Source organism: Oncorhynchus mykiss, chromosome 11, assembly GCF_013265735.2.
Source record: "Oncorhynchus mykiss isolate Arlee chromosome 11, USDA_OmykA_1.1, whole genome shotgun sequence".
Lineage (NCBI taxonomy): Eukaryota > Metazoa > Chordata > Actinopteri > Salmoniformes > Salmonidae > Oncorhynchus > Oncorhynchus mykiss.
Window position 1 is genome coordinate 16,187,676 of NC_048575.1, and position 22,315 is coordinate 16,209,990.

Here is a 22,315-nt window from a genome sequence, read left to right on the forward strand (position 1 = left end):
CTACATGCAGAGTCTCAATTTGGTGTTTGTCCCATTTTGTGAATTCTTGGTTGGTGAGCGGACCCCAGACCTCACAACCATGAAGGGCAATGGGCTCTATAACTGATTTCAAGTATTTTTTTGCCATTTTTATGTCAAATTTGATGTTCCTTTTGATGGCATAGAAGGCCCTTCTTGCCTTGTCTCTCAGATCGTTCACAGCTTTGTGGAAGTTACCTGTGGTGCAGATGTTTAGGCTGAGGTATGTATCATTTTTTTGTGTGCTCTAGGGCAACGGTGTCTAGATGGAATTTGTATTCGTGGACCTTTTTTGGAACACCATTATTTTTGTCTTACTGCGATTTACTGTCAGGGCCAAGGTCTGACAGAATCTGTGCAGAAGATCTAGGTGCTGCTGTAGGCCCTCCTTGGTTGGGGACAGAAGCACCAGATCATCAGCAAACAGTAGATATGTGACTTCAGATTCTAGTAGGGTGAGGCCGGCTGCTGCAGACTGTTCTAGTGCCCTCGCCAATTCGTTGATATATATGTTGAAGAGGGTGGAGTTTAAATTAAGCTGCATCCCTGACTCAACCCCGGCCCTGTGGAAAGAAATGTGTGTGCTTTTTTAACCGCACTTGTTGTTTGTGTACATTGATTTTATAATGTTGTATGTTATTCCCCAACACCACTTTCATCAATTTGTATAGCAGACCCTCATGCCAAATTGAGTCAAAAGCTTTTTTGAAATCAACAAAGCATGAGAAGACTTTACCTTTGTTTCGGTTTGTTTGTTTGTCAATTAGGGTGAATACGTGGTCTGTCGTACGGTAATTTGGTAAAAAGCCAATTTGACATTTGCTCAGCACATTGCTTTCGCTGAGGAAATGTACGACTCTGCTGTTAATGATAACGCAGAGGATTTTCCTAAGTTTGCTGTTGACGCATATGCCATGGTAGTTATTGGGGCGATCAGTCTTGGTTCTAAATATTGGGGAATATGCCAGGAGCTGAGGAGGATATTAAAGAGTTTAAGTATAACCAATTGGAATTTGTGGTCTGTATATTTTATAATTTAATTTAGGATACCATCAACCCCACAGGCCTTTTTGGGTTGAAGGGTTTGTCCTGTAGTTCATTCAATGTAATTGGAGAATCCAGTGGGTTCTGGTAGTCTTTAATATTTGATTCTAAGATTTCTATTTGATCATGTATATGTTATTGCTGTTTGTTCTTTGTTACAGAGCCAAAAAGATTGGAGAAGTGGTTTATCCATACATCTCCATTTTGGATGGATAACTCTTCGTGTTGTTGTTTGTTTAGAGTTTTCCAATTTTCCCAGAAGTGGTTAGATTCTATGAATTCTTCAATTACATTGAGCTGATTTCTGACGTGCTGTTCCGTAGTGTATTTATGTATTGTTTTAGTGATTAACCATAGTGAAGGCATAGGCCCAGGTTTTCTGAATCTCTATGTTTTTGGTTGGATAGGTTTCTCAATGTCTTTTTAGGTTTGCATTCTTCATCAAACCATTTGTCATTGTTGTTAATTTTCTTAGGTTGTCTGCTTGACATTTTTAGATTTGATTGGGAAGCTGAGAGGTCAAATATACTGTTTAGGTTTTCACCATTACAGTGAAACATTTTGTCCAGGAGATTGTCTAGAAGGGATTACATTTGTTGTTGCCTAATAGGTTTTTGGTAGATTTCCACACTACTTTCCTTCAATCTGTAGCATTTCTAAATATTATTCAGTTCCTTTGGCCTTGATGCCTCATGATTGCACATATCTCTCGCTCTCTCTCTTCCTCTCTCTCCCTGCCTCTCTCTCTCTTTCTCTCTCTCGCTGTCTCTTTCTCTCACTGTCTCTCTCAGGGGGATAATGTATTAGTTAATACCTACAGTGGAGTTCTGAAGATATCAGACTTTGGGACGTCTAAAAGGCTTGCGGGGGTCAACCCCTGCACCGAGACCTTCACTGGTATGACACACACACAATATTGTTTTCTGTGGCAACTCCTCTGCAACCTAGTATATTTTCTCAACTGTTGTTTTATATATCTAACAAATAAACTGTTTCTTTTTAATCTCCAAATATCATAAACGTTATCAGTAATAGTAACTTGAAAGTATCCAACATCCAACGTTCAGTCCACGACTGTCTAGTCTTGCCTGGATCTCAAAATGTCAAATGACCCTCGAAATGTCAAGAGCCACTTTCAGCCTCTATAGAAACACACTCATACACACATTGACAGCTGGCTGCTCCTCACTCGCTCAATCTCACATGCATGCGCCCACGCACAAACAACACACACACATCCAAGTTTTAGTTTGGTTGTTGCCATGATGCGTCGCTCCAGGGAGTGGATGAAATCTCTCAGGAGACAGATGATCTGTCCTACACACACACACACACACACACACACACACACACAGAGAGAGAGAGTTAGTTAATTAGCCAGAGGGGATTAAGGACTACGAGTGTGTTTCTCTTTCATTACTCTCTCGTCATCTATCCCTAATTATTGTCCTTTACTTTCCACTCTCTCTCCCGTCTTTCTCTCTCTCCCGTCTTTCTCTCTCTCCCTCTTTCTCTCTCTCCCTTTCTGACCAACACCTCTCTCCCTCTTTCTTTCTCTCTCTCCCTCTTTCTCTCTCTCCCTTTCTGACCAACACCTCTCTCTCCTGTCTTTCTCTCTCTCCCTTTCTGACCAACACCTCTCTCCCTCTTTCTTTCTCTCTCTCCCTTTCTGACCAACACCGCTCTCTCTCCCATCTTTCTCTCTCTCCCTTTCTGACCAACACCTCTCTCCCTCTTTCTTTCTCTCTCTCCCTCTTTCTCTCTCTCCCTTTCTGACCAACACCTCTCTCCCTCTTTCTTTCTCTCTCTCCCTTTCTGACCAACACCTCTCTCCCTCTTTCTCTCTCTCCCTCTCTGACCAACACCTCTCTCCCTCTCTCTCCCTACACATGAATTTGTTATCAACATGGAATGTTGTTATGAATGTGTGTGTTGTGTCCTATCTAGGCACCCTGCAGTACATGGCTCCAGAGATCATAGACAAGGGTCCTCGGGGTTACGGAGCTCCAGCTGACATCTGGTCTCTGGGCTGCACCATCATAGAGATGGCTACTGGGAAACCCCCCTTCCACGAGCTGGGAGAGCCACAGGCTGCTATGTTTAAGGTGTGTTTGGTTTGATGTGCTCCAAGACTATGTGACTGGTTCAAACCGGTGTCTCCTGCATGTTACAAGGCTTTGTTAGCCAGCTCAGCTACAGCCTGAAGTGAAGGCATCAAGTGAATGTGATTCATCAGACCACCTGTTACACTTTACATCCAGCTCAGTGTTTGTTTGTGTGCGTGCGTGTGTAGGTGGGGATGTTTAAGATCCACCCAGAGATCCCAGAGTCGTTGTCGTTGGAGGCCAAGTCGTTTATCCTGCGTTGTTTTGAGCCTGACCCTAATAAGAGGGCTACCGCCTCAGACCTGCTCAAAGATATCTTCGTACGACACAATGTCAAGGGAAAGAAGAGCAAAATCGCCTTCAAGCCATCAGGTAGGACTGTTCAGCATTGTGTGTGTGTGTGTGTGTGTGTGGGGGGGGGGTGTGTGTGGGTGTGTGTGGGTGTGTGTGTGGGTGCGCTAATAAATTAATGGGTGATTTAACCGTTTAATCCACTCAGATTGTTTCCATGACATCACTGAAATGCTGCAGCTCATACAAATCACAACACACAGAGACATACTGTGTACACACACACACACAAACTGGCAGACATGATAATGTAATTGAGGTTGTGTTAATGGTCCCTTTCTCTCCTGTTAACGGTCTCTTTCTCTCCTGTTAACGGTCTCTTTCTCTCCTGTCTACTCCTGGGATCTTTATGCCAGTGTGGCAAGGTTTGTTCCCAGTTAACATTTTTGTTGTTTGTACAGAAATAGAAACGCAACATGTAAAGTGTTGGTCCCATGTTTGATGAGATGAAATAAAAATAAAAATGCACAAATTTGTTAACATCCCTGTCAGTGAGCATTTTTCCTTTGCCAAGATAATCCATCCACCTGACAGGTGTGGCATATCAAGAAGCTGAAACGTGTTACGGCGGCACACCTCGTCAACATCCTATGAAATTGCATAGCGCCAAATTCAAATGACAGTATTATAAATATTTAACTTTCATTAAAATATACGTGTAGTACATCAAAATAAAACTAAAATTCTTGTTAATCCAGCCGCTGAGTCCGATTTCAAAAAGGCTTTAAGGTGAAAGCTCACCATGCGATTATCTGAGGACAGCGCTCGCATGACAAATAATTTTTCAACCAGGCACTTGCTACACGAAAGTCAGAAATAGCGATATAATATATGCCTTACCTTTGAAGATCTTCTTCTGTTGGCACTCCAAAAGGTCCTAGTTACATTACAAATGGTCCTTTTGTTCGATAAAGTCCTTTTTTATATCCATAAAAACTCTGTTTAGCTGTTTCCCTCCACCAGTTTCCCTCCATCTAAATGCATACAAAATGAATTACGTTACTAATAAACTTATCCAAACAACGTTTATAATCAAACCTTAGGTACCCTAATACGTAAATAAACGATAAAATTTAAGACGGAGAATCGTTATTGTCTTTACCGGAGATAAACAAAAAGAACGCGCTCTCATCCATGCGCATGGAAACACTACAGCCCAAATGGGAGCCACTTAGAAAAACTACAACTTCTACCTAATTTTTGCAAAAACCAGCCTGTAACTCTTTCTAAAGACTGTTGACATCTAGTGGAAGCCCTAGGAACTACAATCCGGGAGGATTTTGCCTTGTAATAAAAGTGACAGCCATTGAATACAGTGGTAGGATGAGGGAGTGTGGTTTGTCCTCAGGGTTTCGCCTGCCATTTCAGTTCTGTTATACTCACAGACATTATTTTAACAGTTTTAGAAACTTGTGTTTCTATCCAAATGTGTTTTCTATCCAAATCTACCAATTATATGCATATCCTAGCTTCTGGGCCTGAGTAACAGGCAGTTTACTTTGGGCACGCTTTTCATCTGGACGTGAAATTACTGCCCCCTAGCCCAAAGAGGTTTTAAACACCATGATCCTTACGCAGGTGAACCTTGTGCTGGGGACAATAAAAGGCCACTTTAAAATGTGCAATTTTGTCACACAACACAATGCCACAGATGTCTCAAGGTTTGAAGGAGCGTGTAATTGGCAGAGCTGTTACCAGATAATTTAATGTTAGTTTCTCTTTCATAAGAGTTTCAACTGTACGGGGCAGATGTCAGACAGAGGTGTATAGCGTTGTGTGGGCGAGCGGTTTGCTGATGTCAATGTTGTGAACAGAGTGTCCCATAGTGGCGGTGGAGTTTTGGTATGGGCAAGCATAAGCTATGGACAACGAACACAATTGCATTTTATCGATGTCAATTTGAATGCACAGAGATACCGTGGCGAGGTCCTGAGGCCCATTGTCGTGCCATTCATCCACCGCCATCACCTCAAGTTTCAGCATGATAATGCACGGCCCCATGTTGCAAGGATCTGTACACAATTCCTGGAAGCTGAAAATATCCCAGTTCATCCAAGGCCTGCACACTGTTGAAAAAAGTCCTGCACTCTGTTGAAAAAATGAATAGACCCTAAACTGAGGCTTGAATGCAAAATTAAGATGTTTATTGAAGCATTGTACAAGAAAGCGCATAAGTGAAAGGTGAAACAAAACACAAACATTTGGGCCTCAGGTCATCATCAGTTTAAATGTGTCGCGCTGCATGAGGCAAATGGTGGTTACACCAAATACTGACTGGTTTTCTGATCCACGCCCCACCAACAGATGCATATCTGTATTCTCAGTCATGTGAAATTTATAGATTAGGGCCTAATGAATTTATTCCAATTGACCCAAATGTAACTCAGTAAAATCTTTGAAATTGTTGCATTTTATATTTTTGTTCAGTGTGTGTGTGTGTGTGTGTGTGTGTGTGTATAGCATGTGTGACTATGTCTGTCTGTGGTCGTGTCTACATGTGTCTGTGATCATGTTGCTATCTATCTGTTTCTGCTAAAGCATAGTCCTGTCTGCACATTTTTGTTCCAGCCCAACAATATCACACCTGAGTAGTTAAACTCGGTGTGATAGTGTTGGTATGGTACAAAAATGTGTCGGCTCGGAAAGACTTGAAAATCCCTGCTAGTATGTCCTTATCATTGCCAAGAGGTCTGAAACATATCTCTATCGCAACAGTTGCCATGGGAATGTGCCCAGAAGCAGTATGGCTAGATAGCTAAAGCTAGCTGATAGCTAAACAATATACAGTGGGGCAAAAAAGTATTTAGTCAGCCACCAATTGTGCAAGTTCTCCCACTTAAAAAGATGAGAGGCCTGTCATTTTCATCATAGGTACACTTCAACTATGACAGACAAATTGAGAAAAAAAATCCAGAAAATCACATTGTAGGATTTTTAATGAGTTTATTTGCGAATTATGGTGGAAAATAAGTATTTGGTCAATAACAAAAGTTTATCTCAATACTTTGTTATATACCCTTTGTTGGCAATGACAGAGGTCAAACGTTTTCTGTAAGTCTTCACAAGGTTTTCACACACTGTTGATTTCTTCAAACCAAGCTGCTTACCTATAGCAGATTCAGTCTTCCCAGCCTGGTGCAGGTCTACAATTTTGTTTCTGGTGTCCTTTGACAGCTCTTTGGTCTTGGCCATAGTGGATTTTGGAGTGTGACTGTTTGAGGTTGTGGACAGGTGTCTTTTATACTGATAACAAGTTCAAACAGGTGCCATTAATACAGGTAACGAGTGGAGGACAGAGGAGCCTCTTAAAGAAGAAGTTACAGGTCTGTGAGAGCCAGAAATATTGCTTGTTTGTAGGTGACCAAATACTTATTTTCCACCATAATTTGCAAATAAATTCATTAAAAATCCTACAATGTGATTTTCTGGATTTTTTTTCCTAATTTTGTCTGATATAGTTGTACTGTAAGTAGCTAGTTAACTAAAAACGCTAGCTAACCAGTTCTCTTGATTAAGGGGGTTCTCTTACACTGTGTGTGTGTTTGTGTGCGTGTGTGTGTTGGCCAGACTACATCCGCAGTGTTTCGCTGCCGGTGCAGTTACAGTGTGAGGCCACCGGGAGCAGCAGCAGCGAACCCGGCTCAGTGAGTCCAGACTGCGACTCCAAACAGGATGTCTTCTTTCAGAAGAACAAACGATCAGGGTCAGAGAACCTGCTCAAACCACCCAGCAACAACTACCTAAGGTACACACACCTCTACACCTGAAGTGTGTGTGTGTGTGTGTGTGTGTGTGTGTGTGTGTGTGTGTGTGTGTGTGTGTGTGTGTGTGCGTGTGCGTGTGCCAGGTGGTCATAGCTGATCCTGCTCTAATGCCTTTTACAGCATCCGTCTAATGCCTTGTGGTGACTTTTACAACCTCCAGAACACACACACTCAGTGTGCCATGCAGCCAGGAAACCTTTGTATGTGTAAACACAACTGAAGTCACACTGGGGTTACACACACACCAACACACACACACAATTACCTCATACCCCTGCACACTGTAAATAGCCAAGTTATCATTACTTCTGTTATTATTATTATCATTTTTTTTTTTATCTCTGCGCTGTTAGTCTACATGTGTTGCTTACAAAGATGTGACAAATACCAACACACACACATTTTCCAACAGTAGAATAGGGTGTCATTATTCTATGTGAATGTCATTGTATTGGTCAGTGTACCGGATGATGGGTCAGTGTCAGAGGACCGTAGCTCTCCTGCGTCTCTAGAAGACAGAGATGGAGGGCTCTTCCTGCTGAAGAAGGACAGCGAGAGGAGAGCCATCCTCTACAAGGTGTGTGTGTGTGTGTGTGTGTGTGTGTGTGTGTGTGTGTGTGTGTGTGTGTGTGTGTGTGTGTGTGTGTGTGTGTGTGTGTGTGTGTGTGTGTGTGTGTGTGTGTGTGTGTGTACTAAAATATTCAAAGAGGGTTAATTCATTAACATCTCTCTACTCTACAAGGTCCTGAACGAGGACCAGGACAAAGTAATCTCCAACCTCCTGGAGAACCACATACAGGTGTGTGCGTGTTTATATGTGAGAGAGAGAAAATAAATAAAATTGTGAATTGATTAAAGAAAGAGCAACCAGATATTGCCACAATCATCTAGTTATTTCTCCCTCTGTGTGTGTGTTTGGTGTGTGTATGTTTGGTGTGTGTGTTTGTAGGGCAGTGAGGAGCTGCAGCTCTCTGTGGACCACATTAAACAGATCATCTGTATCCTGAGAGATTTCATCCACTCCCCGGAGCGACGCGTCATGGCAACAACCATCTCCAAACTCAAACTGGACCTAGACTTCGACTCCACATCCATCAACCAGATACAACTGGTTCTTTTTGGCTTCCAGGATTCAGTGAGAACACACACACACGTGCACACATACAGTCCATTCGGGAAAGTGTTCAGATCCCTTGACTTTTTCCACATTTTGTTACGTTACAGCCCTATTCTAAAATGGATTAAATCGTTGTTCCCCCTCATCAATCTACACACAATACCCCATAATGGCAAAGCAAAAAGGTTTTTCTTAAAAAAAATAATTAAGTATAACATTTACATAAGTTTTCAGACCCTTTACTCAGTACTTTGTTAAAGCACCTTTGTCAATGAGTCTTCTTGGGTATGATGCTACAAGCTTAGCACACCTGTTTTTGTGGAGTTTCTCCTATTCTTCTCTGCAGATACCTTCAAGCTCTGTCAAGTTGGATGGGGAGCGTTGCTGCACAGCTATTTTCAGATCTCTCTAGAGATGTTCGATAAAGTCCGGGCTCTGGCTGGGCCACTCAAGGACATTCAGAAGATTGTCCCGAAGCCACTCCTGCGTTGATTTGGCTGTGTACTTCGGGTTGTTGTCCTGTTGGAAGGTGAATCTTTGCCTCAGACTGAGGTTCTGAGCCTCTGGAGCAGGTTTTTCATCAAGGATCTCTTTGTACTTTACTCTGTTCTTTTTTCCCTCGATCCGGACTAGTCTCCTAGTCCCTGCTGCTGAAAAACATCCCCACAGCATGATGCTGCCCCCATGCTTCACCGTAGGGATGGTGCCAGGTTTCCTCTAGACGTGACACTTGGTATTCAGGCCAAATAGTTCCATCTTGGTTTCTTCAGAACAGATCATATTTTTTCTCATGGCCTGAGAGTCCTTTAGGTGCTTTTTGGCAAACTCCAAGCAGGCTGTCATATGCCTTTTACTGAGAAGTGGCTTCCGTCTGGCTACTCTACCATAAAGGCCTGATTGGAGGAGTGCTGTAGAGATGGTTGTCCTTCAGGAAGGTTCTCCCATCTCCCCAGAGGAATTCTAGAGCTCTGTCAGAGTGACCATCGGGTTCTTGGTCACCTCCCTGACCAAGGCCCTTCTACCCCAATTGCTCAGTTTGGCAAGTTTGCCGGCTCTAGGAAGAGTCTTGGTGGTTCCAAACTTCTTCCATTTAAGAATGATGGAGGCCACTGTGTTCTTGGGGACCTTCAATGCTGCAGAAATGTTTTGGTACCCTTCCTCAGATCTGTGCCTCGACACAATCCTGTCTTGGAGCTCTATGGACAATTCCTTCGACCTCATGGCTTGGTTTTTGCTCAGACATGCACTGTCAACTGTGGGACCTTATATAGACAGATGTGTGCCTTTCCAAATCATGTCCAATCAAGTGAATTGAACACAGGTGGACTCCAATAAAGTTGTAGAAACATCTCGAGGGTGATCAATGGAAACAGGATGCATCTGAGCTCAATTTCGAATCTCATAGCAAAGGGTCTGAATACTTTACTTTTATTTTTAATACAGTTGCAAACATTTCTAAAAATCGTTTTTTGCTTTGTCATTATGGGGTATTGTGTGTAGATTGATGAGAAAATATATATATTTAATCAATTTTAGAATAAGGCTGTAAAGTCCACAAAATGTGGAAAAAGTCAAATGGTCTGAATACTTTCCAAAGGCCCTGTACGCAGGACTACTCTGAATGATGGTCACATCCAGATTAATGTAGAAGTGTTTAGAAACATATTATATTCTTATTTACAATAAAAGTTACTCCAAAATGACACAATACATTATTTACCATTCATTTCTTTTGGGGCACAAAATAATCTGAAACAACCAAAACAAACAGCAAATGCATCCAACAAGTTTGTGGAGTCCCAAGCTTGTAATCACTGTACTTTAATACACGTATACAGTGCTGTGAAAAAGTATTTGCCCCCTTTCTGATTTTCTTTAAATTAGATATTTTTTATACTGAACGTTATCAGATCTTCACCCAAAACCTAACATTAGATAAAGGGAATCTGAGTTTACAAATAACAACAACAAAAATATATGTATTGTATTTATTTAATTAAAAAAATGTAACACCCTATTCCTCTGTGTGAAACAGTAATTGCCCCGTTACTCAATAAACGGGTTGTGCCACATTTAGCTGCAATGACTGCAACCAAATGTTTTCTGTAGTTGTTGCTCAGTGTTTCACATCGCTGTGGAGGAATTTCGGCCCACTCTTCGCTTGAACTCTGCGACATTTGTGGCTTTTCAAGCATGAACTGCCCTTTTACACTACCACCACCATACTTGACAGTTCCTACTGTGGAATGCAGTGTTGGGTTTTCGCCAGGCATAATGGGGCCCATGTCGTCCAAAGAGTTACACTTTTTACTCATCTGTCCAAAAAACATTCTTCCAAGAGTCTTGATGATCATCCAGGTGCTTCCTGGTTCTTTTTGGCAAACTTGAGTCAACTTCTTGGATGAGATGGGTCCCATTATGTCTGGTGAAAACCAAACAGTGCATTCCACAGTAAAAACCTTATACCAACGGTCAAGCATGGTGGTGGTTGTGTGATGGTTTGGGGATGCTTTGCTGCCTCAGGATCTGGATGACTTGCCTTAATAGAAGGAACCATGAATACTGCTCTGTATCAGAGAATTCTACAGGAGAATGGCAGGCCATCCGTCTGTGAGCTGATGCAAGACAATGATCCAACACAAGTCTACATGAAAATGGTTCAAAAGCAACAAATGTGAAGTTTTGGAATAGCCTAGTCAATGTCCAGACCTAAACCCAATTGAGATGTTGTGACAGGACTTGAAACGAGCAGTTCATGCTTGAAAACCCACAAATGTTGCTGAGTTAAAGCAGGTCTGTATGCTTTCCCAATACTTTTGGTCCCCTAAAATGGGGGGGTCTATGTACAAAAAGTGGTATAATTGAAAATAGCTTCAAATGAATGATGACAGTCTGCACTTTAACCCCATGACCAAATTCAATGTGCTTGAGTACAGAGCCAAGACAACAACAATGTGTCACTGTCCCAATACTTTTGGAGCTCATCTTGTGTGTGTATGTGTGTGTGTGTGTGTGTGTGTGTGTGTGTGTGTGTGTGTGTGTGTGTGTGTGTGTGTGTGTGTGTGTGTGTGTGTGTGTGTGTGTGTGTGTTTTCAAGGTGAACAAGGTCCTGAGGAACCATCATATTAAACCTCACTGGATGTTTGCTATGGACAACATCATCAGACGAGCAGTACAGGCTGCAGTCACCATCCTCATACCAGGTGTGTGGTCACTGCTAAAGCGCTCAATACAAAAACTTGCTGAATTGTAGCAACCTAACACTTCACCCCTGACCTTTAACTCTCCCTGTAGAGCTCCAGACCCACTTCGGCCCGGCCTCGGAGAGCGAGGGACCAGATAAGGAGGAGGAGGAAGAGGAGGAGGAGACAGAGTTTGGCCCTGTATTGGTCACGCCTCCAGACGACCATGCTGTGACCCCCGAACCCGTGGTGACCTCAGCAGTCAGCACGCTCAGCTCCACCCTCTCCTCCCCGCCTCCGCCTCTGCGCTCACAGCCTCTCGGAGCCCAGTTGGGCCGGCTCAAACAGGAGACCAACCGGTGTGTGTGTGTGTGTGTGTGTGTGTGTGTGTGTTTGTGTGTGTTCTCACCTGGAATCCAAACATAATCAGTTGTATCACACACACACACAAATACTGTATTATGATATACGCACACACAGATAAATACTGTATAGTGTATACACATACACACATATCAATGAAGAGAGGCTTAGGTTTCTATTTCATGTTGATCAAGGGTTGTCTGTCCTACTTAAAATGAATGAGCCTAAGTGCTTCAAGATAAGAGGGTTTGATGAATAGCGGATTATGAATGAAGTGGCCTTGTAGCGCCTAGAGCCCAAGTAATGGAATAGAAGAAATATGTGGAATGGCTGTCCTGTTCTGCCCCCTGCAGGTTGTTGGAGGAACTGCTGCACAGGGAGAGAGAGTACCAGCAGGTCCTGAAGACAACACTACAGCAAAGACAACATGACCTAGAGCTGGTCAGGGTCAGATACAGACCCCCAGGTACACACACACACACACACACACACACACAAACACACACACACACTGGTATCCCTGGTAACTTGTCTCTCCCCATCTCTCTCTCCATCTCTTTTTTTCTTTTTCAGACGTTCCTCCTCCCTCTATCTTCCAAGTCCCAGTTGACCACGAGCCTGATAAGCAGCTCACTGATTGGCTGAAAGACCAGAGTGCAGATGCAGACACCATAGACAAGGTTGATCCATCTACATTGTGTTTGTGTTGTGGGTCCATTGCTGAAATTGCCACGGGGGATGGGGGGACATGTCCCCCACAATAATTTCTTTAAAATAAATAAATAGATTGGTGGCCCTCCAGATAGCATATGAACACGTCATAAGCGATGGGAAAATGTGTAGAATTTGAGGAAATTAGCCTTAACGGTCGACTTTGGGCACAATGTGTCATTCTGGCAATACGTGCCGCAACAGATGTAGTTTATTCGTTAGATAAGCTATTGATGTAATTTCACAGGATATGTTTTTTAGATGGAAGCTGTAGAGATCGGTAAGAAATGTCACTTCTGTAGCCAAGTGTCTTATTCGTTCAATAGCATTAAATGACCTGGTATGATGGTGCATTGATCAGTTATACAGTTTAAATATGTTCTTTTTGCATTTCTGCACAAAGTAAACCTTTAAAGTAACTGTCCAGTGTTTACAGATTTCTATAAAATATGACCTATAACTAATTACAATAGATATTCTTCCAAAAATGGTAATTAAGTATGTAATTAAAAGCATATTTTCTGTGTTGGATTGGTGTGGGCGTACCCCAACAACAGAATGGCGTTGGCATATACCGGTCAATAAAAATATTCATGCGAGTAGACCGCTGATTGGCCAGCTCCTCTATGAGGAAATAGCAATCTGTTTGAGACATAAGTTTGAGGTGGGGTTTTTGACGTTTTTTTTTCCACAAATTTATGCATTGACCACAAATACCAGTATAGAATGAGCCATCAACTTTATTTGGGTATGAGTTAACAGAATATACATTTTTTGATGGACAGTTCATTTAAAACTGCAACAGTTTCTCTCAGCTTTATGGCAAAATGTGTAGAGTATCAGGAAATTGGCTTTAAATCTGCAAAATGTTCTCTCATCCTCATGGTGAATGTGAAGAATAGCATGAGATGAGCTTTAAAACAGCACATATTTCTCTCTACCCCATGACAAAATGTACAGAATTGCAGGAAATGTGCTTTAAAACTGCAACATTTTCTCTGACTCATGACAAAATGTTTAGAATAGCATTATAAAAGTGCAAAAAAAGAAATCTGCCCCATGTCAAAATGTGTTGAAATGCAGGAAGTTAGTTGTTTGCACTTATACTTGGTTTTCAAAATACCCCTCCATATACCCTTCAAAATAACCTTAAAGACAGGCATAAGAAGTCATGTCAAACTGTGTAGAATTGCAGGAAATGCATTTTATATACACTGCTCAAAAAAATAAAAGGAACACTAAAATAACACATCCTAGATCTGAATGAATTAAATATTCTTATTAAATACTTTTTTCTTTACATAGTTGAATGTGCTGACAACAAAATCACACAAAAATGATCAATGGAAATCAAATGTATCATCCCCTGGGGGTCTGGATTTGGAGTCACACTCAAAATTAAAGTGGAAAACCACACTACAGGCTGATCCAACTTTGATGTAATGTCCTTAAAACAAGTCAAAATTAGGCTCAGTAGTGTGTGTGGCCTCCACGTGCCTGTATGACCTCCCTACAACACCTGGGCATGCTCCTGATGAGGTGGCGGATGGTCTCCTGAGGGATCTCCTCCCAGACCTGGACTAAAGCATCCGCCAACTCCTGGACAGTCTGTGGTGCAACTGTTGGTGGATGGAGCGAGACATGATGTCCCAGATGTGCTCAATTAGATTCAGGTCTGGGGAACGCGAGGGCAAGTCCATAGCATCAATGCCTTCCTCTTGCAGGAACTGCTGACACACTCCAGCCACATAAGGTCTAGCATTGTCTTGCATTAGGAGGAACCCAGGGCCAACCGCACCAGCATATGGTCTCACAAGGGGTCTGAGGATGTCATCTCGGTACCTAATGGCAGTCAGGCTACATCTGGCGAGCACATGGAGGGCTGTGCGGACCCCCAAAGAAATGCCACCCCACACCAGTCATGCTGGAGGATGTTGCAGGCAGCAGAACATTCTCCATGGCGTCTCCAGACTCTGTCACATGTGCTCAGTGTGAACCTGCTTTCATCTGTGAAGAGCACAAGGCGCCAGTGGCGAATTTGCCAATCTTGGTGTTCTCTGGCAAATGCCAAACGTCCTGCACGGTGTTGGGCTGTAAGCACAACCCCCACCTGTGGACGTTGGGCCCTCATACCACCCTCATGGAGTCTGTTTCTGACCGTTTGAGCAGACACATGCACATTTGTGGCCTGCTGGAGGTCATTTTGCAGGGCTCTGGCAGTGCTCCATCTGCTCCTCCTTGCACAAAGGCGGAGGTAGCGGTCCTGCTGCTGGCTTGTTGCCCTCCTACGGCCTCCTCCACATCTCCTAATGTACTGGCCTGTCTCCTGGTAGCGCCTCCATGCTCTGGACACTACGCTGACAGACACAGCAAACCTTCTTGCCACAGCTCGCATTGATGTGCCATCCTGGATGAGCTGCACTGCCTGAGCCACTTGTGTGGGCTGTAGACTCCGTCTCATGCTACCACTAGAGTGAAAGCACCGCCAGCATTCAAAAGTGACCAAAACATCAGCCAGGAAGCATAGAAACTGAGAAGTGGTCTGTGGTTACCACCTGCAGAACCACTTCTTTATTGGGGGTGTCTTGCTAATTGCCTATAATTTCCACCTGTTGTCTATTCCATTTGCACAACAGCATGTGAAATGTATTGTCAATCAATGTTGCCTCCTAAGTGGACAGTTTGATTTCACAGAAGTGTGATTGACTTGGAGTTACATTGTGTTGTTTAAGTGTTCCCTTTATTTTTTTGAGCAGTGTATATAAAAACCAATTCTGGGGGAGGACCCCCCCCGTCTATTGTTTGTCCCCCCCCCCCCAATATTTACACCACAATTTCATCCTTGCGTGTGTCAGTGTTTATGTGTAGGTCGTGTTTTTATTGGTTATTGAGTTGAGTTTGCCATTGGTTGTTTAGTTTATTACATCCCATATCCGCTCTTTAAGTTCATATATCAGTTATGTATTTGAGTTGTAGTACAGTTCAGAGGAGGCTGGTGAGAGGAGCTATAGGAGGATGGGCTCATTGTAAAGGCTGGAATGGGATCCATTTTATTTAACCTTTATTTTATCAGGTTGTCCTACTGAGACCAAGGTCTCTTTTACAGATGAGCCCCGAATTAAATTCATTACAGAAAATACACACATCAATATCAATACAAAATGCAAGCAGTAAGAAAACTGAATGTTATAAAATACATCAAACATATGGAAACCACATCTTTGACTCCTTTCCATGTATTCCATTCCAGCCATTACAATGAGCCCATCCTCCTATAGCTCCCCCCATCAGCCTCCTCTGGTATGGTTGTTTACTGGTTTTAGTATGGTTCTATGTAGTTGATGTTTCTGTCTCAGTTTGTAATGGAGGAGTACACGCTGAGCGATGTCCTTAATGATGTCACTAAGGAGGACCTGCGCTACCTACGCCTACGGTAACTACTGTGTGTGTGTGTGTCTGTGTGTGTGTCATTGTGTGTCGTGTGTGTGTGTGTGTGTGTGTGTGTGTGTCATTGGGTGTGTGTGTCATTGCGTGTGTGTGTGTCATTGCGTGTGCGTGTCATTGCGTGTGCGTGTGGGGGTGTGTCATTGCGTGTGTGTGTGTGTGTGTGTATGTGTGCCTGTGTGTGTGTGTATCATCACGTAGTAAAACCTGTGGCAACACACTTTAATTAATACTGTATTTTTGTTTTTCTCTCTCCCTGTGTGTGTGTGTGTGTGTGTGTGTGTGTGTGTGTGTGTGTGTGTGTGTGTGTGTGTGTGTGTGTGTGTGTGTGTGTGGTGAGAAGGGGTGGGGTGCTGTGTCGTATATGGCGGGGTATCCAGAGGCACAGAGAGCGAGAGAGGCTGACAAGGGATGACTCCAAAGATGACGGATGATGGGATACATGAACTACGACTGCCTTAACACTCACACACAGAGAAATAGAATGAATAGAACGGGCGTCCCCATTCAAGTCAATTATGGCATATTGGTTGGGCAGGCAGCCATTGCATGTGTACCCATAGGGGCAAAGCAGGAAGTGAAAGCTGGAAGTGTACCCATCAATCTGTGTTGTGATTTGTTGAATCAACTCAACTGACATTACAAAAAAATACATTCCATGAGCCACATCAGTTAGCATCATTTGAAAGAACATTCTATATTACCATGGGAATTATTGCAACACAATACCAGGTAGCCATTGCGAGTGTACCCATTATTACCAGTCAAATTGCCAGGGTTAGAGGTTGCAAACCCATTCTATTCGTTCTATTTCTATGCATGCACACATGCACACACAGACCAAACTGTTGTGTGTGTGTTTGATTGAGTGTGTGATTGAGTGTGTGTGTGTGTGCGTGTTATGTACACCACACGTGCTTCTTAGGTTTCGTCCCATGCTAAATTCTGCCTGCTCATTGGTCCTGTATTGCACCAGGAAGTTTGTGGCCCTAGCCAAGAGACGCAGTGGGCATTTAGTTACACACACAACCAGACAACCAGTCTGTAATGTAGTGTTTATTTTTTGGTCTCTCTAATTCTGTATAGTGACGTGTATAGTATAGAGGTCTATAGTGTAGAACTGTGTTTGTAGTTAGCACAGGTCTGTGGCTTTTCATGTTTTAGTCCAGCTGTGTTCATGTTTTAGATGTCTTCATGTGATTTCAATGTGTTACTTTAAAGGTGCAATATGCACGATTTACAGCTGTTCCAAGGTCATTTCAATAAATGATATATACTCATTGGTTCTTGATGAATATAACTTAATGCTGCATGAGCTACTTTACTACCCCCATCACAACCCAAAAATAAGCTTGTACTTGCATAATATTAAGAAACTATGCGGTAACCATGACTACTTTCTGGTACGTCTTTGTTCTGAGGGTTAACGAGAGATTAACCCTGAGATAAACATTGACCAGAGTTTTGAAGAGCAAACACACACACTCCGAAATGGAAACTCCGGTGGAAAGCATCCCCACAACATTCTGTAAACACACATCTATAACCCTCAGTTCAGATGCACTCATTATTAACAGAGACAACACTCAGTTGATAAAATAGATCACGTAAGTTAAGATCTATAGAATGCAGACAGACATAGGGTAAAGATCAGAGGTCTGGTTGATGGTGTTGGTATGATGTCAGTAGCAGGGAGTAATGGTAGAAAAGATGGGTAAACGCTGAACAACAGTCCAGATGATAGTCCAGATGTGTAGTAGGTGATTGAATGCGATTCACCAAATAAAAAGGTGAATAAAGGTGTTTCCCCTGCATTACATCCCTGTGGGTTCAGACTTATAAAGCCACATAGTCCTTGTTTGTGTTACTATTTTTAGACCTGGAATCTGTGGTTATTTATAGAATGTTGTGATGTTCTAAGAATGCCCCTGATAACACTAACACCATCCCTTCCTGCTGCTGATGATCAACTATCTCTCTGGATCTGATTACGCTCTACTCTAACCTTGGGTGATTATCGTATGCGCGGTTCTCAATGTGTCTAGGCCTCTAAGGCCTCTAGGACTTATGGTGTAGAGCCGTGGTTTAGTGGGTAACATTTCCGGCTCTATACACAAGTGCTATTCCCCACCGGAGACCGTGATTCAGTCCCTGAGTCTACCACTCACACTTTGACTCCTCTCTGTTTCTGATCTACGGTGCATTCGAAAGTATTCAGACCCCTTAACCTTTTCCACATTTTGTGACGTTACAGCCTTATTCTAAAATTGATTAAATAGGTTTTTCCCTCTTCAATCTATACAAAATACCCCATGATGACAAAGCAAAAACAGGTTTTAAGAAATGTTTGCAAATGTATTAAAAATAAAAAACTGAAATATTCAAATATTTACTTAGTACGTTGTTGAAGCACCTTTGGCAGCGTGTACAGCCTTGAGTCTTCTTGGGTATGATGCTACAAGCTTGGCACACCTCTATTTGGGGAGTTTCTCCCATTCTTCTCTGCTCATCTTCTCAAGCTCTGTCCGGTTGGATGGGGAGGGTCGCTGCACAGCTATTTACAGGTCTCTCCAGAGATGTTCGATCGGGTTCAAGTCCGGGCTCTGGCTGGGTCACACAAGGACATTCAGTCAGTCCCAAAGCCACTCCTGTGTTGTCTTGGCTGTATGCACTGGCGCAGGTTTTCATCAATGATCTCTCTGTTCCTCTTTCCCTCAATCCTGACTAGTCTCCCAGTCCCCGCCACTGAAAAACATCCCCACAGCATGATGCTGCCAGCACCAGTAGGGATGGTGCCAGGTTTCCTCTAGACGTGAGACTTGGCATTCAGGCCAAAGAGTTCGATCTTGGTTTCATGGTCTGAGAGTCCTATATGTGCCTTTTGGCAAACTCCAAGCGGGCTGTCATGTGCCTTTTACTGAGGAGTGGCTTCCGTCTGGCCACTCTACCATAAAGGCCTGATTGGTGAAGTGCTGCAGAGATGGTTGTCCTTCAGGAAGGTTCTCCCATCTCCAAAGAGAAACTCTGGAGCTCTGTCAGGGTGAGCATCAGGTTCTTGGTCAACTCCCTGACAAAGGCCCTTCTCCCCCGATTGCTCTAGGAAGTGTCTTGGTGGTTCCAAACTTCTTCCATTAAAGAATGATAGAGGCCACTGTGTTCTTGAGGACCTTCAATACTGCAGACATTTTTTGGTACCCTTCCCCAGATCTGTGCCTCGACACAATCCTTGTCTTGGAGCTCTACGGACAATTCCTTCGACCTCATGGCTTGGTTTTTACTATGTGGGACCTTATATATAGATATGCCTTTCCAAATCATGTCCAATCATTTGAATTTACAACAGGTGAATTCCAATCAAGTTGTAGAAACATCTCAAGGATGACCAATGGAGACAGGATGCACCTGAGCTCAATTTCAAGTCTCATAACAAAGGGTCTGAATTCTTATGTAAATAAGGTATTTCTGTTTTTTATTTGTTAATACATTTACAAAAGAATCTAAAAATCTGTTTTTGCTTTGTCATTATGGGGTATTGTGTGTAGATTGATGAGGTAAATCATTTATTTAATCAATTTTAGAACAAGGCTGTAACATAACAAAATGTGGAAAAAGTCAAGGGGTCTGAATACTTTTCGAAATGCACTGTATCTAAACTAAAACATATAATTTATATAAGGTGAATCGCCACTCTCCTAAAATAAAAAATAAAGGCCTATGAATGTCTTCATTATGTGTCACCATATCTGTTGAGAAGAGAGACCGCAGTTCAGCTACTCATTGACAGCTCAGCTTTAATAGCCTCTCTCTGCACGGAAGTGCAGGGCCTCTGTCTAGAGTTTCTAATGTTGGTTCCCTACGCAGGTTGGATTTCATCACACACAAAAAAACGTGTACATACACACTTTATCATGCCTACACAGGTTAGAATTCAGGTCCACCTACACAGTTAAAACCAGTGTTTGAACTACTAATTCACTCGCACGCACACACTCTCTCACACACATACACACACATGCACTCACACACACACACACACATACACTCCCTGTGTGGAGGAAGAATGATGCAAGAATATGTTGTAGGCTATAAACACATATACAGCATGTTAAATCAGCCATTGTCACATGACCCCATGACATGAAACTGAACATGACCTTAATCCTCAAGAGTCCTTTGATGCACCAGTAGGTCAATCTAAGTGACATAATACAGAATTCCCCATCAAAATCTGACAATTTAAGATAGAAATACACTACATGACCAAAAGTATGTGGACACCTGCTCACCGAACATCTCATTCCAAAATGATGGACATTAATATGGAGTAGGTCCCCCTTTGCTGCCATAACAGCCTCCACTCTTCTGGGAAGGCTTTCCACTAGATGTTGGAACATTGATGTCGGGACTTGCTTCCATTCAGCCACAAGAGCATTAATGAAGTCGGGCACTGATGTTGGGCGATTAGTCCTTGCTCGCTGTCGGTGATCCAATTCATCCCAAAGGTGTTCGATGGGGTTGAGGTCAGGGCTCTGTGCAGGCCAGTCAATTTCTTCACACCAATCTCGACAAGCCATTTTTGTATGGACATCGCTTTGTGCACGGGGGCATTGTTATGCTGAAACAGGAAAGGGCCTTCCCCAAACTGTTGGAAGCACAGAATCATCTAGATTGTCATTGTATGCTGTAGCGTTAAGATTTTCCTTCACTAGAACTGAAAAACAGCACCAGACCATTATTTATCCTCCACCAAACTTTACAGTAGGCACTATGCATTTGGGTAGGTAGCCACCTCCTGGCGTCCTCCAAACCCAGATTTGTCCGTCGGACTGCCAGATGGTGAAGCGTGATTCATCACCAGAGAATGCGTTTCCACTGCTCCAGAGTCCAATGGCGGCGAGCTGTACACCACTCCAGCCAACGCTTCGCATTGCGCATGGTGATCTTAGGCTTGTGTGCAGCTGCTCGGCCATGGAAACCCCTTTCATGATGCTCCCGACGAACAGTTCTTGTATTGACTTTGCTTCCAGAGGCACCTTGGAACTCGGTAGTGAGTGTTGCAACCGAGGACAGATGATTTTTACGCTTCAGCGCACGGCGGTCCCGTTCTGTGAACTTGTGTGTCCTACCATGAGAAACCATGAGACATTTCAAAAATCGGTCTTCTATCGAAAACGTCTGTACGTTTTGGCCTACACAAGTGTCAATGGACTCGTCTGAAGGTAACCCATACAAACAAATGGAAGTATGGAGGTAGTTGTGTGCCAATAAAAATAAGGGGTTGAATATGTATAATATGTGTAAAAATATATATATATATATTTCTTTCCTGAGCTTTCTTATATCTCCTGGATATAGGGCAGACACTTCAAAACCTTATTCCTTATTTATTTATTTATTTTTTGATTGTCTTTTTTGCCATTTATGAATGCATTATTCAATGTGTTTCCCCCTGGACTTTTAGAGGTTAAACTGATCAAACCTAAACCGGATGAACATAACGCAACCTCTGTCAGAAGCTTAGCCTTTAGTCTGAACTGATGTCTAATTGGACGTGTGGAACAGGGCTGCCCAATCCTGGTCCTGGAGGGACGAAACACTTCTGTTTTTTGGGGGGGGATACCAGGTGAGGGAAATTAACTACCAGGTAGAAACAAAAAACAGAAGTGTTTTGGCCCTCCAAGACCAGAATTGGGCAGCCCTGGTCTAGAAAGTAACCTGGTTGTAATCAGGTGATATGATGTCTTCTCAACCAGAACACCATTTTAGTACCAGAAGATGATGTCATTATGAAGCTGGACAGAATAGCCATGACATCAACTCCCATTCATTGAACTGTTTTCACACTCCTCAGTTAAAATTGTGCCGCTCTACTCCCACACTTCTCACATTCCAGTCCTATCTTTCAGTGGAGGGAAATAAGATCATTAACCTGCAGTCAAGGAGGAAGTGGAGAACAAAAGTCACTTTCTCTGGCAGAGCACACACATGAGCAGACCAAGTCCTTCAACAACCTAATAACCCCACTTGCACACCCACAGTTCCCACCTGCCCACCCCCTGCCAATACTTTCCATGGCATTGCTATCACCTGTTGGGAAACTCCAGCCAGCGCCCTACTTAAGGAGCTCCAAATCCCAGTCAGAAAACACTCTCTCTCAACTCTATTGAAAAACACTTTCTCTCTCGCCCCCTTTCTCAGCATCTCTGTGGGACCCAT

At 43.0% G+C, this 22,315-nt stretch overlaps 1 protein-coding gene across 6 annotated transcripts in view; it reads left to right on the top strand.

Annotated features, from left to right (window-relative positions):
• map3k15 (mitogen-activated protein kinase kinase kinase 15) overlaps positions 1 to 17,379 on the top strand; it is a 106,450-nt gene extending 89,071 nt beyond the window's left edge. For 3 of the 6 annotated variants that reach the window (XM_036935019.1, XM_036935022.1, XM_036935020.1), the window contains 14 exons: positions 1,854 to 1,959; positions 3,010 to 3,167; positions 3,356 to 3,539; positions 3,875 to 3,883; positions 7,086 to 7,263; positions 7,742 to 7,859; positions 8,025 to 8,081; positions 8,232 to 8,417; positions 11,497 to 11,602; positions 11,694 to 11,940; positions 12,298 to 12,410; positions 12,518 to 12,624; positions 16,012 to 16,088; positions 16,443 to 17,379. In XM_036935019.1, the coding sequence (XP_036790914.1) occupies positions 1,854 to 1,959; positions 3,010 to 3,167; positions 3,356 to 3,539; positions 3,875 to 3,883; positions 7,086 to 7,263; positions 7,742 to 7,859; positions 8,025 to 8,081; positions 8,232 to 8,417; positions 11,497 to 11,602; positions 11,694 to 11,940; positions 12,298 to 12,410; positions 12,518 to 12,624; positions 16,012 to 16,088; positions 16,443 to 16,533 (1,737 nt within the window). In that variant the 3' untranslated portion in view covers positions 16,534 to 17,379. The remainder of the gene's footprint in view (positions 1 to 1,853; positions 1,960 to 3,009; positions 3,168 to 3,355; positions 3,540 to 3,874; positions 3,884 to 7,085; positions 7,264 to 7,741; positions 7,860 to 8,024; positions 8,082 to 8,231; positions 8,418 to 11,496; positions 11,603 to 11,693; positions 11,941 to 12,297; positions 12,411 to 12,517; positions 12,625 to 16,011; positions 16,089 to 16,442) is intronic. The other 3 variants (XM_036935021.1, XM_036935023.1, XM_036935024.1) reach the window with 2 other exon arrangements.
• Positions 17,380 to 22,315: the final 4,936 nt, after the last annotated feature.